At 44.2% G+C, this 16,359-nt stretch overlaps 2 protein-coding genes across 2 annotated transcripts in view; one reads left to right on the top strand and one right to left on the bottom strand.

Moving 5' to 3' along the window:
* Nucleotides 1-9,105, top strand: part of LOC147446211 (heat shock protein 70 (Hsp 70) family protein) — a 33,089-nt gene extending 23,984 nt beyond the window's left edge. Inside the window, exons 2-14 of the mRNA XM_086525472.1 lie at nucleotides 4,303-4,535; nucleotides 4,757-4,916; nucleotides 5,007-5,255; nucleotides 5,345-5,481; nucleotides 5,763-6,090; nucleotides 6,176-6,337; nucleotides 6,410-6,484; nucleotides 6,618-6,712; nucleotides 7,018-7,087; nucleotides 7,181-7,237; nucleotides 7,318-7,379; nucleotides 8,314-8,386; nucleotides 8,576-9,105. Coding sequence (XP_086381598.1) covers nucleotides 4,303-4,535; nucleotides 4,757-4,916; nucleotides 5,007-5,255; nucleotides 5,345-5,481; nucleotides 5,763-6,090; nucleotides 6,176-6,337; nucleotides 6,410-6,484; nucleotides 6,618-6,712; nucleotides 7,018-7,087; nucleotides 7,181-7,237; nucleotides 7,318-7,379; nucleotides 8,314-8,386; nucleotides 8,576-8,803 — 1,929 coding nt within the window. The 3' untranslated portion in view covers nucleotides 8,804-9,105. The remainder of the gene's footprint in view (nucleotides 1-4,302; nucleotides 4,536-4,756; nucleotides 4,917-5,006; nucleotides 5,256-5,344; nucleotides 5,482-5,762; nucleotides 6,091-6,175; nucleotides 6,338-6,409; nucleotides 6,485-6,617; nucleotides 6,713-7,017; nucleotides 7,088-7,180; nucleotides 7,238-7,317; nucleotides 7,380-8,313; nucleotides 8,387-8,575) is intronic.
* Nucleotides 9,106-11,047: 1,942 nt separating this feature from the next.
* On the bottom strand, nucleotides 11,048-12,993 carry LOC147446210 (Sugar isomerase (SIS) family protein). The gene is made up of 2 exons (XM_086526193.1): nucleotides 12,377-12,993; nucleotides 11,048-11,062 (listed from the first exon to the last, which is right to left on the bottom strand). The coding sequence occupies exon 1, from the start codon at nucleotides 12,964-12,966 to the stop codon at nucleotides 12,391-12,393; it is 576 nt and encodes a 191-aa protein (XP_086382319.1). The 5' UTR covers nucleotides 12,967-12,993; the 3' UTR covers nucleotides 11,048-11,062; nucleotides 12,377-12,390.
* Between the last annotated feature and the right edge of the window lie 3,366 nt (nucleotides 12,994-16,359).

The raw sequence follows: 16,359 nt of genomic DNA, 5'->3' as shown, positions 1-16,359 counted from the left end.
GCCACCCCTTCGTGCGGGGCTCCTGAAAGTGTGCCTGGTGGCATCTCCGCTCTAGCATGGCCAGAGCTGCATATCCTCGGGTGAGCCTGTCAGTAGCAGCCTGCCTCATAGTGAAGGGTCCTGGTAGGCTGGTGAATGTGACGCCAAGGTAGACATAGGAGGTGACTACATCAACCTGTCCTCCTGCTGCTGTGAAGGTGGCAGCGCTCCTCACTGCACTGGATGTGTGAAAGATCATAACCTTGGTTTTGCCAAGGTTCACAGTCAACCCCCTGTGTGTGCTGAATTCGTCCAAGGCCTCAAGATGGCGTTGCAAGCCCTCGGGTGACTCTGAAATCAACACAATATCATCAGCATATAACATGATGTGGACCGGAGTACCTGCCAAGTCGCTCCCCTCTCCTCCTGCTCGCAGTATGTAGTCGGAGATCTCGTCGATGTAGAGCCCAAAGAGTGTCGGGGAGAGTGGGCATCCTTGCTTAACACCAATGGTGCTAGCAATGGTCTCTGAAAAACCGCCTGGGCAACGAACCAGACCCGTCACCCTCTCGTAGAGAGCATATATGGCCCAAATCATCTCTGTTGGTACCCCAATGCTGTGAAGGCGCTGGAAGAGTCTCTCGCGTGGGACTGTGTCAAAGGCCTTGCGGAAATCCACAAAGCAGCAGTAAAGCCTCTTCTTCCGCGCCTTTGCCCCATCAATGAGGCAGCGCAGAACGAAGATGTGATCAGTGGTGGAGAAAGCTCGTCTGAAACCTGCCTGGCCTGGAGCTCGTAAACCCTCGATCTCTGCGTAGCAGCTGAGCTGTGCCTCAAGTACTGCTCCATATAGCTTGGCCATCGTGTGGCCAATCATGATAGTCCTGTAGTTCCCTGGGTCCAGGGTGTCGCCAAATTTGTGGATAGGCACTATGGTGTGCTGTGTCCACTCCTCTGGGAAGCCCTCCCCTATAGCCCGGTTGAAGACATGTGCAATCAACGGGGCTATAGTGGAGGCCGCATAAATGATGTGCTCACTTTGTAATCTAGTATGGTCAGCTGATCGTCTGTGCTGCATGCGGCGTATGGCCCTCTCTACCATCTCTGCTGTAAAGAAGGAGGAGCACGTGGGGCGTGGCTCGTGTGGTTGTGGGATAGGAGGCTGCCCTGGCACCTCATAAAGTCGCTCTGCATAATCATGCCATATCTGTGGATCCTCAATAGCTGTAGTCGGACGTGGCTCGCGCAGGGTGCGCCATGCCGTCGCGCTATCCATGCTCATGAATAGGCGGTATAGCTCAAGCTCCTGTGCCTCTTCGAATGCTCGCCGCTTTTGGCGTGTCAGCGTCTTCATATACCGTCTGGCCTCTCTCTCTGTGATCTCTCCTAAGGCTCGCCGTGCACGGAGGCGTCGGTATAGCTCTCTGCACTCATCATCATACCAGCGGTTCTGAGGCATAGTCCCGGGGGGGGGGGAGTGCGTCCTGTGTGAGTGGTGTGTGGAAAAGAGCTAATAGCTGAAGTGTGGAGAACGGAAGAGATATGTGATGTGAGAACTGAGAGTGGTGTGGATGGGTGGAGGAGGCATAGGCCATGCTCGACCTCGGCCGAGTAAAGAGAGGCTAGCTCATGTGTGAAATGTATGGTGGTGTGTGGAGTGTGTGCTGTGGAGCTGTGTGGGATGGTATCTCCGGTGATGGAGAAAGAGAGGTATGTGTGGTCGGTTCCTATGGGTATGGGTGGAATGGTGAAGGATGTGATAAGGTGTGTAGCCTCCCTGGGTCCCAGAATATAGTCGACCGTACTCCCCCCTCCCTCTGCAACTCCATGTGGCATACAAGTCAGGCCCCCTGAGGTGGGCCATTGGACCATCCCGTTATAAATAACGAGACGGTGCTGGGAGCCAAGTCGAAGTAGATGTCGTCCGTAGGCTGTGACTGGAGCTCTGTCTGCTGTATCTCTCATAGTAGCCTCCTCATCTAGAGTGTGTAGTGCCTCTGTGTCCTCGTGGTCATATGCCTCACACTGCTCACTGCGCGTACGAGCATTGAAGTCTCCCATAAGGAAGACTTCACCCAGTGTGGAGTACTCCATAATCTCCTTCGTGAGGCATGTGTACGGTGACTCCTGCTCAATAGGGGCGAATCTGGAGCCTGTGGGAGCAAAGTAGCAAAGGGCAATGTAGACGATCCTGTCTCGTGAGAGCTCGAGGCGAATCCACATGTAGCGGGCCTGTGGGTCCCGGGCAACAATCTGTAGTCTGCTGTGAAGCCCCTGTCTAAAGAGTATGGCCACTCCTCCTGAGCCGTGAGTGGTGTGCTGGCGCATACATCCCCGATGTAGAGACTCCCACTGGAATCCATGTATCCGTGGTAACCCTCTCTCTGGGCTCTCGTGTGTCTCTGTAAGTAGAATGATGTCTCGACCTCTCATCACCTCCTCAAGTTTCTCTGGGTGTGTCCATAGGTCTCCATTGCAATTCCAAACCGTGACATGAATCTCCTCGTGTGTCCCACAAGCCGCGAGTCCCTATGCGATGGTCTTGCCATCAATGATAACCCTACCATCTCGATATACTGCCTTCTTCCCTTCTTTGCGGGCTTGGTGGACTCTAGGCATGCACGCGCGACGGTGATCTTGTTGCATCTTTGTGAGGTCATCATCAAGATAAATCGGGGGGCCTTCTAGCCCTCTCAAGATGACCCTCTTTCGGAGGAAAGAAGTTCGAGACTCCTCGGAGGCGAATTGGAGGATGAGAGCTCTCTTCTTTGGATCTTTGCCGGCTCTCCAAACTTTGGAGAAAGGGATCTCTTCTTCCTTGTATCCCACTTTCTTACATAAAGCTTTCCCATCGCTCTCGGGTGTAGACCCTTCTTCTTCTTTGATGCCGGTCACTCGCACATTGAGACGGCGAGCTTGTCGCATCTTCTCCTCCTCGATGGTTGTGTGTACGATGAGTACCTCATCTTTTTGGGCTTCCTCTCTTGCTACCTTCTTGATGTTCTTTTTGACCACTTCGACCCATCCTTCTTTGGTGGCCTCTAATTTGTCCTCAATGCTTGCGGTGAGGGCTTTGGTGATCTCCTCCTTGAGGGCTTCCTTAGCCTCCTCTTTAATCTCTCCTTCCTCGGGGGTGAGGGATGTGATGGAAGCATGAAGGAGATCGATTTGTGCCTTCATCTCTTCTTGCTCTTTCCTCCATCTCTCCCTCTCCTTCTCGTTCTCCCGTTCCCTTCTCTCCTTCTCCTCTTTGAGATTTTGGATTTCCGCTCTCATGTCCTCCTTCTCTTCGTTCCATAGCTTGATGAAGGTGGCTTTCTCCTCCTCCCATATCTCTCTCTCCATCCGCCATTCTTTCATGTCCTTCTCCAATTGTGCAAGCCTCTTGTTCGTGAGCATGAAGGTTGTCTTCATTGTCGATGCCGGCGTCTTGATGATGGGGGAAGACATGGTTGTCTTCGTAACTACCCTCTCTTCATATTGTGAAGAAGAGGGGAGAAGGGGAAGAGAGGGAGTACTTGTGTGTATGCGTGTATGTGTGTAGTGTGTGTGTGGGTATGTATCCGTGTGTGTGTGTGTGTGTGAGAGAGAGAGAGAGAGAGAGAGAGAGAGAGAGGCTGTGTGAGAGAGAGAGAGAGAGATGGCTGCGTGATGGGGAGCGAGGAGGGGCTGCGTGAGAGGGAGGGAGGGGCTGCGTGAGAGAGAGAGAGAGAGAGAGAGAGAGAGAGAGAGAGAGAGAGAGAGAGCACAAGTGCTCTGCAAATGATGCTCTCAATACACAATCTCTGAATGACTACAAGACCCTAAGCATTCTATTTATAGAAGGGCAGCGGGATAGAGGGAGCGGGGGGGGCAGGGGCAGCGCGAGAGAGAGGGGGAGAGAGAGTGGGGGCGCAGGGGCAACGAGAGAGAGCAAAGCGCACGAATAGGGGCGGGTGCAGAGCAGGGGGCAGAGAGAGAGAGAGAAATGAAATGAAATGAAACGAAATGTTATATTAACGTCTTCAAAAGGCCATAGTGACCTATGAGACCAGAAAGTTGCAAGGTGATGGATCTGATACAAAGTCAGAGTAACAAAATAACAACAGTACAAAACAAAGATATATACTATGGGATCCTAGACTGGTCGATGTGAACTAAGCAAAAACTAAGCAGGGGGCAGAGAGAGAGAGAGAGAGAGAGAGAGAGAGAGCAGTTTTGACAATAAACTACTGTTTAACTGCAAGTGTTCTTTGACCGTTACAGCTCAAAATGTTGTTGTTTCTCTCCAAGTGATGATTGTATAGTAATGTGGTACCACAATCTGCCATTTTAACTGTGCAGGTTAAGGAAGTAAGTTGGGATGCCTCGCTTGGTGGTTTGACGATGGAATCAAGATTGCTAGAGTATGTTGTTGATTTGTTCAACAAAGAGATCGGGGGTGGCATAGACTTGAGGGATTCACCAAAAGCTTTGGCTAAACTGAAAAAGCAAGTAAAACGAACGAAAGAGATCTTAAGCGCAAACACAGAAGCCATCCTCTCAGTGGAAGGCTTGCATGATAATCGTGATTTCAGGTTCAATACTAAACTTTGTGATGTCCTCTCTTGTGATTTACTGTGTCGTGATTCATCAAAAGTGTTCATGGAGCTCTTGTGATTTTGTAAACCATCAACGCATACATACACCTAGATGAATTCAAGAAAAGCGGAGATTCGCCTTTAAGAGAAACCGCAAGGTGTTTAATTCTATCCATCCACTGAATTAATAGCATTTCTGTTCTTTTAATACAATACAGGACTGTAATTGCTCGCAAAAAGTTTGAAGAGTTATGCGGAGATTTATGGGAAAAGGCTCTGATTCCCATCACGCAAGTGCTGCAATCCTCTAAGCTGTCTGTCAATGAGCTGCATTCAGTAGAACTCGTTGGTGGAGCAACCCGTGTACCCAAACTACAGGTGAACATTCTCGGAAAAGCTACATGCCATTACCTGGCATAAATAAAAATCGTTTTTTACAAAATTAATTTGTGTTGTTTTTTCATGAAGAGTACACTTTCAGATTTTTTGGGGAAAAAAGGCCACGAGAGACACCTTGATGCTGATGAAGCCATTGCTCTAGGAGCAGCCTTGCATGCAGCAAACTTAAGCGATGGCATAAAGATGAATCGCAAGCTTGGAATGATTGATGGAAGTTCCTACAGTCTCTTCATGAAGCTTGATGGTTTAGTTTCAGATAACCTCGAAGAGGACAAGCAGGAGTTGGTCATTCCAAGGCTTAAAAAAGTTCCTAGCAAGGTGAGTGTTTACATTTTTGATGGCAATTGTTTGTCCCTCTGATTCTACTTAACAGGTGATTTTCTATCTTTCGTGCTTTGATATCCCAGATCTTAAAGTCCACTAGACACGGTAACGATTTCAAGGTTACCTTATTCTATGATCCAGCTGAAAGTTTCCCCCCTGGAATAAGCTCGAAGGAAATTGCTGTATTTGAGGTCTTGGGAGTGACAGAGGCCTATATAAAGTATGCCTTTGTGCAGATCTCATCTGTTGAATCTTTACAGCTGACAACTATTTTGACCTTTAAGTCAGGAGAATGGTTATGGAGGAAAGGATAACATAACATCAAGAAAACATCATAGCAATAAAAAATTCAAAGGCCAGAAGAAGAGTACCACAGGAAAAGATAACATAACTTCATAGAGCGATAATAAATTCAAACGCACGTGCATGCGCACGCACACATGTGAACACCAAACACAAGAAAAATGTTTAACTTGCTTTGACTTTCTTATAATGAAACAGGTATGAGTCACGGAATTTGACATCACCAATGAAGACCAATCTACATTTCACTCTAAGTAGAAGCGGAGTCCTGTCATTTGATAGAGCTGAAACTGTGGTAGAATTCTCAGAGTGGATTGAAGTTCCAGTGAAGAACCCAAATGAGACAAAGGCAACTCTAGAAAAACCTGGCTTGTCCTCTGAAAATGGCCTTGAGAGCAAAATTGACGATGAGGCTGATAATTCTACTGATGCAAAGGATTCTTTGAATACGACAACATCTGCACCAGAACCTGAAGTCATCATGGAGAAGAAATTGAGAAAACGAACTATACGTGTGCCCTTAAAGGTATACCCCTGTTTCACTGTCAGTTCAGCTGAAGATTTGTAGAGAATGACATCTGGGAGTTACTCTTAGATTCTTGCATACACAGATCAAGGATGCGAGTATAGGAATAGTCAGGCCCATGTCGAAAGAGGCTCGATTAGAGGCAAGCCTTCGCCTTGAGAAAATTAACCGCCAGGAGGAGGAAAAAAGGTTGACTGCTGAAGCCAAGAATAGCCTTGAGTCTTATATATATTCCACCAAGGAAAAGGTGAGCTACATTTTGTTTTATCATCTTTTGATGATGGAGACTCTGCTGTACATTTACCCCTTGTATGTTCAGTTGGAATCTACAGATGGTATTAAAAAGGTCACAACTGAAGAGCAGAGAGAACATTTCCAAGACAAGCTGAACGCAGTATGAACGAGCTACTTTAATTTTTATTTTAAATGTTCTAGATTGGCTGTTTCTTTGTGAGAATGCTTTGGCTATCTTGCTTTTCTACCAGAGCTTCAAGATGTAGTGATTGTCGTGTCCTGCTTCTTGCCAGGCGGCAGACTGGCTCTATGAGGAGGAGGCGTCAGGATCAGAGTACAAAGAACGACTTGATGCACTAAAGGCTGTTGGAGATGCTATGTTTTTAAGGTTTTTTACCAATTGTTTAACTCTCTGACTTTATTTTACTGTTTAAAGGCACATGGAATAACTGAACATGGCACAAAAAGGCTTTTTACTTCCACGAGGGGGAAACTTGCTTCGTTCCCCCCGCCGGCAACTGGAGGCTCTTTTCCCCTCGCTGGCTTGCCGGCTCTAGCCTGAAAAACTAAAACAAAAAGTAAAATTATTGCATGATTTACTATGATCATGTTGGTTCATCTGGATAGCTGAGGTGTTGTATAGAGTGTGTGCATCGTAAAGTTTGAGCTGATTATGTATTCCAACTACTGCAGACTGGCAGAAGTAGAATCCAGACCAGCTGCAGTAGAGTTTGCTCGCACATATGTTGGAGACCTGAAGGAAGTATGAGCTCTTTTTGCATGAGATGGTATTGTTTTCGGTAGTTTTGTCGAATTTGTGTGCATCCTAATTTAAGCTCCTTTCTTTGCCCATCAGACAGTAGATGGTTGGTCAAAATCTAAGCCCTGGATTAGTGAAAGCAAAAAGAATGAGGTAAATAAACAAGCTCCACAAATTTTTCACACTTTTGTCTCTGCTGCTTATTCAACTTTTAATATTCGTCACATATGCAGTTGCTTGATTCAGCTGAAGCTTTGCTAAAATGGTTGGCAGAGAAGCAATCAGAACAACAAATGTAAGCTTCTTCTTTTCTTTGCTTGTGTCACACCTCAAACTATTCTTGAGGCAGTAAAGTTTTGGTGTTGCCAAAGAGTCAGGCTAGGCAGATGCTTGATCAATTCTCTATACCAAGGTTGCGCATAGCATAATCTAGCCATAGTACAAGGAAACTCTGTTTCGGGGCCTAACAGAATGGAAACTCGATTCCCAAGTCCTCTGTTTCTTGTTTCCTTAAGGGTTTATGCCATTTCTTCAGGAAGTTCCGAAGATTTCATACATAATATTATATAAAATGCTGTTTCTAATCCGTTTTATTGAAAAGAGCAAGCCGTTTCCATCTAGATGGCCTTAAAGTCTAGTTCTGTGTCCCGTTGCATGTGACTATGAATTAAGCACGCCTTCGTAATTTCTTGGTCTCTCTGTTTTTGTTTCTGTTGCATTGAATTGCACCACCTTGTAACAAGCGTACACATCAGTGTTTGGTAGTAGAAATTGAAAATCAAGAGTCTTTTTTTGAAACACCAGAATGATTTGATAGATTTTTAGACTTCCAATTTGGGTCGCATGATAAATGTGTGTAAATCGTGCATGAGAGTTGCTCTGTAATGCATGGTGGCATTTAGCTGCCTCACAATATACTCCTAACAATCCTCCTCAGGATCCACCTCTTCAGGCTTGCTCTTCTTCAGCAGAGGTACTACCTACTTCTTCTGAGCCCGATAGGGTCCTGGGAATACTGTGGAATTCGTGATAGAGATGATATTCATCTGTTTTCTTGTGTCCCTTGTTTTTGTATTTTTGTGAGTGTTTTAGCCTCTCTTATAATTTGTACGTTTAGGCTGTTCTGACCTTATGAATATATATATATATACACACACAGCTTTTGTTATCAGAGCAAAGGTCTACGGTCTAACATCTCTAAGAATCTTCTCTTTTGTTGATGAATCTAGAAAGCAAGCCCATGAAGATCCAGCTTTTCTATCTGAAGATGTCTACTTCAAGGTCACAAGGTTGGAGCAAAAGGTATGTCGAAAGTTTTTGAGTTTATATTCTCCACACCAACTCAGTGCTTGCCTTTTCCCCACCTATCAAACAAGATATGTTTCACCTTCTTGGAATGTATTTTGTGTGTGTGTGTGTGTGTGTGTGTGAGAGAGAGAGAGAGAGAGAGAGAGAGAGAGAGAGAGAGAGTTTGATCTTAATTGTTTGTAGCTTTCAAAGTTGAGCAAAACACCCAAGCCTAAAGTGGAGGTGGAGAAGAAGACTGAAAGTAGTAAAACAAATGAGTCTGCCACAAGCAAAGAGAGCGAGTCTTCTACCAGCCCACAAGAAGAGAAACTGGAGCCTGAAGGTAAAGTAGATGGTGGGGATGAAGCCGCACAAGCTGAGGACATCAAGCTAGAGGTAATTGACGTTGAAGGTGTCCATGATGAACTTTAGAGGTGATATTGCTTGCGTCGGTGGGAAGAGCTCGATGAACAGAGGAAGCTTTTGTTCTTCATGTTGCCCTTGCATTTTGCATTGCCAATTTTGACACACAAGCAACTTTTCTGCCCCCCAAAAAATGGGGAGTAATCTATTGCTTCGATATTGTAATTGATTGAGAGAGAGAGAGAGAGAGAGAGAGAGGAGGGTCTCAAGGTCTTGTAATCCCGTCAAGCAACACACACCCTTGAGGATGGGTGCAAGTGGGTTGTAGTGGAGACAGTCTTAAAGTAATTTTTGGGAGAGCCCTGCAAATTTATCAGTTGATCAAGCGACATTCATCTTGGCATAGGAGGTTCTTATATATCTGAAATGCACATGCAAAGTCTCTCTCTCTCTCTCTCTCATGATTGTGTGTGTGTGTGTGTGTGTGTGTGTGAGAATTAGAAGAGGAAATTTGAAAATTCTTTTATGTGAATGTTAAAGCAGTGTTTGCAAGCCAAAAAATTGCAATTTCCTTTATTCGGTTTTTCATGTAGCCTCACTTGAGCTGCCTTTTCAAGGTATTATGTCTTGTGAGGCATGCATATATTCCAGAGTCAAAAAGCAGAGGAATTTGGTTGGAGTTAATTGCTGATGTCCGAGTTATTTTAGATGTTGAGATTTGATAATGCATGGCATCGTTTGGTAGAGCATTTGGGAAATAGATAGTGAAACATGATGCCTTTCTTACTAATGACAATGAGATGTGCCATCAAGTGATCAACGTCGAGATCTGCAACAATGTTTCAATGCATGTAGATGCTTTGAGGGGAGTGAAGGTAGTCTTCGTTGCTTCTAACAAACTTTTCTCATATTTGGCAACTTTCGCCATTTATTCCAAAGACCTTGTGTTGTGAAGTGGTCTATCACGGGGACTTGTCATGACACATTATTAAATATGGGCTCAAATATCTTAGGCCAACACTGTGCTTCGAGCTCATTGGATAGCAAGATCTTGTTCCATGCCATGTGTAATGCCCTCATGTGCACATATATTGTATAACAGACTTGCAAACATAGCTATATTTTCTTTGCTTAATTTAAAAATAAAATTTTTTGAGCATGTGTTATCAATCTTTACTATGGAGGGTATCAAATTTTTACCATAACATGAATGTAATACTCTGAATGGGAAAGTAAGGTGAAGCAAAGATTGGCTTTGCTCACATGGATGCTAATTGTGGAGTTCACGATTCTCTTGCTTAATTCTTTGGGTGGTCGCTTTTCAAAATGTGTATCATGTCACGCAAGTATGGTGCAAAATGTATGTTTTTATGTATACATAAGAGGGGGTTGGGGTATTTTTAAATAGGCCCATAGTGTTATTATATTACCGATAATGGGGCGTGATAGGAGCATTTGATGAGCGATTGCCCCATGGCTTAAGATCTAACTTCAACTGTGGGGGAAACGAGAGGTACAACTCTTTAGATACTAAATAGTTCTTCAATAAATACATAATTACAAATGGTCTTGCTTGAAATACCTATTTTGAGACTAGTTACTTGTAAAGGAAAATTACCTTGCCAAAAAAGTAAGAAAGTCATGTGCTAGTAATGAGCCAACACCACATGTTGAGCTTCATTTCTTACCCAAATTTGTGTGCTCCCTCCTCATAAACCTTGTGGTTGAATAGTTGAATTGAACATTATACAACACATTGGGCAAATTTTCTTTCGATGTTTCACTTTCGACTTTTGACAATTTTAAAAGCAAAATCATGATAGCCAATGTTGAGCAAACTAATCTCTGTGCTCCAATTGGTGATCACTACGATCGTCTGGGATTTAGACAAAACCATGAATGTGATCACATGAAATCCTTTGCGTGCATCTGGCCATAAATTCCTGGCATCACTTGCCCTCTTCTAGCAAGAGTTACATAACTCATTATAGCATGGGGAAAGACTCCCAGCTCGAGGCCACACGAGAAAAGTCATGCATACAATCCAATTATATCCCCTGTGATATCTAAATTGGATTTCTAGACACCCTTCATCTAAATCTTGGTATGTCACCTCATCAAAGCCCCTAAATCAAGAGTTGAACCAGAAAAAACTACTAACCTTCCTTGGAAGGCGGCAAATGATTATTAGCATAGCTGGCCTAGAGTTGTACATAAGTGCAATCATTGAATGTGTTGCGAGGAATGAGGTGTTAGAAAGCCCAAACATCTGATTGTTCGAAAGATTTGACGTTGAAAATTATCAAGGTGAAGCGTCACATTGGCGATCTAAACAAAAGAGTGAAAAGCAAGTCATATGAGGCTCTCACATGAAGAGATCCATTTAGAAATAAAAAGCAGAGATAATGTCAAAGGTAGGCCTAGTAAGGATATACATGATATAGAATTGAAATGTATGCTTATCATCCTTCCTCACTAAGGCTTGTTTTAGAAAGCCCAAAGAGATGAAAGGACTCATATGAGGTTCTTAAATGAAAGATATGAAAGGAGCCATTTAAATATTTAAAAACCAAAGAAGGTCTCATGCTTCACACACATAAGTCGAACATATGCCTAACTCTCTAGTTCACTAAGGCTTGTTTTAGATAGCCAATTAAACAAGTGAAAATTTCACGAGGCCTGCCGAAACTTTGGTAAGGGAAAACTTGAAGCCAAAATCAAGCGCCATTTCTACCCACAAATATTTGAGGATGTGAATATCAAATCCTAGCACTAAACATGTGGAGCTAAATCTTCCATCATGCCAAAGGAACAAGAGTTTAGAGCATCTAGAGTTCAAGCTAAAGAAAAGAAAAAGAGTTCAAATTAACATAAAAGTACAATCTCTGTTCATTTGATTATAGTGTTAGCTTTTGAATCTTGTCTTCATAAGAAAAAGCATGTAGTGAAGGGACCTTTTGACAAACAAAAAACAAAAGAAGATTTTAATGCTTCACATGAAAAGTTAGGAATAATCAGCATAAGAAATAATAAAATATGAAATGTATGCCAAACTTTTTCTTCTCTAAGGCTTGTTTTAGAAAGCCAATAAATAAGATGCTTCACGTTAAGGTATATGAAGATTGACCAGTTTGTTACATATCACATGGCTTTGCTTCCTGCATCCTGATCCCAACTTGTATATATGAAGCGTGATGGTCATCATCTTTGTGATACTTGCTCTTTCTACTGATGACACAATCCTGAGCATTTGTTTTAACCAATCTAAGCTTCTTACGAATTTTAGTTAAGCCCAAAAAGGTCAAGCAATGCTATGGCCTTGCCCTTTGGGCAGGTCGCAGATGCTGATAATATGGCGCACGGAAGCTGACTATGAGATACGCTCCACATACGTGATTGTAAAATGCTAGGCACATGCAAATCAAAATCATGTCCGTTCCCTAACGGCACAGGTTAACAATGTAGCACCTCATCTCCTTGCAGGGTGGCCATATCTACCCATTCACATGCATGCATGCTTTCATAAACAGTGGAGCACACCACTCTTGAGCCCTCCCTCATAAACTTCTAAAAGAAAGAGACAGAGCAGCCATCACTGAAAGTCATATTGCAGAATTAAGAAGAAATAGATGATGACCTTACATTCTTACACAACATCATTCCAGATTGGTATGACGTCCTCTCATGTCCTGCGGCGCTACTCCCAGGGTGTCTCTGAGCTTAAGAATCACCATCTCGAAAAGGATGAAGAGGGCCCCTTCGTAAAGGCTGCCCATGGGAAGCAGGGATGACGACAAGGGGGAAGAGGCAGTGTCAGAGGCCATGGTCTGGGCAGGGACGTGAGCGACAACATCTGCAAGGAAAGAAGCAGGGCCAGAGGGGTGGGCGGTGAGGAGGAGGATGCGGGCGCTGCAGGAGCGGGCAATGGAGGCGAGAGCTTCGACAGAGGAGAACGTGCCAGGACCAGCACTGAGGAGGAGGAGGTCATGGGATGAGATGGGCGGGGTGGTCATGTCGAATACACAGGAGACGCGGAGGCCGAGATGGAAGAGGCGCATGGCGAGGGCCTTCATCATCAGGCCCTCTCTGCCCACACCATACACCATCACCTGCGCTCCTCTGCTCGCAGCATTTGCCAATTCCTGCACTAATGCGCTTGCCGCCGCTCCGCTCTGCTGGAGCACACCGTCCAGCTCCGCCAGTATGCGCCCCACCATCGCCCCTTCCTCCATCCTCAATATCGCCTGGGTTTATTGAATTACATAATTTCTTGCCTTCTTTAGGCCCTGAAATTTGTGAAAATTCACAAAATACCTCGCATATTTACCCCTCATTTTGTGGTTACGTTGCTATCTAAACTAGACTGCTTCGTTAGCTGCGTTCGTATCGAATAAAGTTTATGCAAAATATTGGAAACTATATATGCCATTTCAGCACTTCTCAAATGAAAAAAAAAAAGTTTATTTGATGCTTTTAATTTATGTCTAACATATTTATTAAATGGGAGGAGAGACTTCAAAACGAAGGAGAGAGAGAGAGAGAGAGAGTTTTTTATCCGAGAGAAAATGAAGCACAGAGAGAGATTTCATCAAAGCGTGTTAGACTTTTTGACCTTAGAGTGTTTGAGATACCAATTGTCGTGGTTTAGAGGCGTTCTTTGCAAAAATGGGATACCGATGGTTGTGCTTCAAAGGGGTACCTCGTAAAAAACCACAAGGAGGGTTAAAATTTTGTCAAGCTCAATGTTCGTGATCATACAAGATGTCAATGTCATTAATTGTTTGTTGTTCCATTTTCATGTTTCAAAAAAAAGAGGAAAACATGCAAGTCTCCTTACATGGGGGAGTTTGCACAATCCTCCCCAATTTTTATAATACGAGGGAACGTGCCATTCTCATGGCAGCGTGCAATTTTCAGTGCATTCATTAATTGCGTTCTCAATGTCAAAAATAAAAAATTGATAATGCTTACTTACCGAGGGATTGAATGTCTCTTGTTGATGCACTTCCTTGCATCAATGATGTTGGGCATTGTGTATAGAGCCACATGCCTTCAAGATGCATGCAACGTGATTGCATCTGGAGAGAGGCCCTCACTTCACATCTGTTGAAAGAGAATTAGAGCTTTCTGGCCCTGCCCCCGTGGGACAAATCTTACATCCACACTCCAGATCATAGGAAGCACGATAATTTTTTTGCAACAGCCCGTGACTAGTAATCTCATCATTGATCTCTCACCCATGTCAACGTCTTTCATAAGACTACACACCTTCAATGTGCAAGCATAAGTGATTGCATTGGGACAATTGGAAAGAGGCCTTCGCTATCCCATGAGAACAACAAAGTACTTCCTTGAAACAGCCACGTTGGGCTTATCTGTAATAGTGATGACAGTTCGGACATGAGAACTTCTCATGCTTTTGTGGGTCTGCTTGATGTGTTTCACGAGTATTGCTTTGTTAGTGGATTTGTTGCCTTTTTGTGGACATTGTAAGGACACCACATTTGCCATACATATAAAGAAAATCCCTGCTAAGAACAACCTGTTTCTGAATAGCTTGTGACTGACTAGCATTCTCACCATAAATTCTCTCACCCATGTTAGCATATTACGAAGTCTTTCAAGATGCTAGCATAGGTGCTTGCTTCCATAGATGATTGCATTGGAGAAAGACCTTCTCCTTGCATATGCTTATCGCCTTGAGGAGCTTCCTTGCCAACATCCTGCCTCGATTCGAAGTGATTACCATCTTGTGGTTTTTCTGTGAAGGTACCAAGAAAGAACAAAGGAAGCCGATGTCCTGTTTTCACAGGAAGGCTGTAATTCTGAAAGGCTGTAGAGCCACATGCCTTGAAGATGCACGTGTAGGTGACTGCACCTGGACAGAGGCCCTCACTTCGCATCCGTTGAAAACAACCGAGAGATTTCTGCCCCTGCTCCTATTGTGCGTATCTCGTCGTTCCAAATAGTAAGCTCCTCGAGCACATGTTGAAAATATTCCAAGGCTCTTGGCCCCCGGCCCTTGTCGGGCATATTCTGCAATAATAGCGTTCCAAATGACAACATCCCGCACCACATTTGGCATACATATCGACCAAAGCATTGCCAAGCATGACAATTTTTGCAATAGCCCCTGACTACTAGCAATATTTAAAGCGACTTCTCAAGCCCATATCTGCATCTTGCGTACAACCACATGCCTTCAAAATGCACGCGTATGTGATTGCATTTGGAGAGAGGCCCTCACTTTGCAGCTGCTGAAAATCAGCTAGAGATTTTGGACCTGATCTTCTTGTGTGTATCTCGCAATCAATGCACTCCAAGAGACGGCATTCGGGATAGGAAGCTCCTTAGGCATGTTTTGTGCTTTCTAAAGTGCACCACATTTGGCATATGTATCAACCAAGGCATTTCCAAGCACGACAATGTTTTGCAACAGCCCTTGACTAACAATATCAGAGTGAATTTCTAAGCCCATATCAACATCTTGCGTAGAGCCACATGCCTTGAAGATGCACGTGTTGGTGATTGCATCTGGACAAAGGCCCTCGCTTTGCATCTGCTGAAAACAACCTAGAGCTATCTCTCCCTGCTCTTGTTGTGCGTATCCCGTAATCAATTAACGCTTTTCCCAATAGTAATCTCCTCAAGCACTGCTGAAAATAGCCAAGAGCTTGCTGGCCTGGCCATTGTCAGGCATATCCTGCAAATTGTGTGTTTCAAAGGGCGACATCCCGCACCACATTTGGCAGACGTATCGACCACGGCATTGCCAAGCACGTCATTTTTTTGCAATAGCCCCTGACTAACAATATCAGAGTGAATTTTTAAGCCCATATCAACATCTTTCATAGAGCCACATGCCTTCAAGATGCATGCGTAGGTGATTGCATCTGGCCAGAGGCCCTCGCTTTGCATCCGTTGAAAACAGCCTAGAGCTTTTGTCCCTGCTCCTAGCATGCGTATCCCGCAATTTATTAACGCCATTTTGAATAGGAAGCTCCTCAAACACTTGCTGAAAATGGCCCAGAGCTTCCTGGCCTGGCCCTACAGGCGTATTCTGCAATTAGTGTGTTCTAAAAGACGACATCTCGCACCACATTTGGCATAAGTATCAACAAAGGCATTGCCAAACACAAATTTTTTTGCAATAGCCCCTCACTAACAATATTAGAGTGAATTTTTAAGCCTAGATCAACATCTTGTGTAGAGCCACGTGCCCTCAAGATGCATGCGTAGGTGATTGCATCTGGATAGAGGCCCTTGCTTTGCATCCATTGAAAATAGCCTAGAGCTTATGTCCCTGAGCATGTTGTGCACATCTTGTAATCTGTTAATACCGTTCTAAATAGTAAGCTACTCAAGAACTTGCTAAAAACGGCCCAGAGCTTCCTGGTCCGGGCCTTGTTGGTGGGCATACCTTGTAGATCGTGTTTTCCAAAAGACGACATCCTGCACCAATCGACCAAGGCATTACCAAGCACGAACTTTTTTGCGACAGCCCCTGACTAACAATAAGAGTGAATTTTTAAGCGCATATCAACATCTTGCATAGAGCCACATGCCTTCAAGATGCATGCATAGGTGATTGCATCTTGATACATGCCCTCGCTTTGCATCCGTTG

Source organism: Adiantum capillus-veneris, chromosome 12 (assembly GCF_014529385.1).
Source record: "Adiantum capillus-veneris isolate H3 chromosome 12, ASM1452938v2, whole genome shotgun sequence".
NCBI lineage: Eukaryota > Viridiplantae > Streptophyta > Polypodiopsida > Polypodiales > Pteridaceae > Adiantum > Adiantum capillus-veneris.
Note: the sequence above shows the minus strand (reverse complement) of the source record. Positions and strands in the feature narration are given on the sequence as shown.

Bases quoted from the DNA above. Each gene is read 5' to 3' on its own strand.
- LOC147446210 (XM_086526193.1), bottom strand. From the start codon at position 12,966: ATGGAGGAAGGGGCGATGGTGGGGCGCATACTGGCGGAGCTGGACGGT.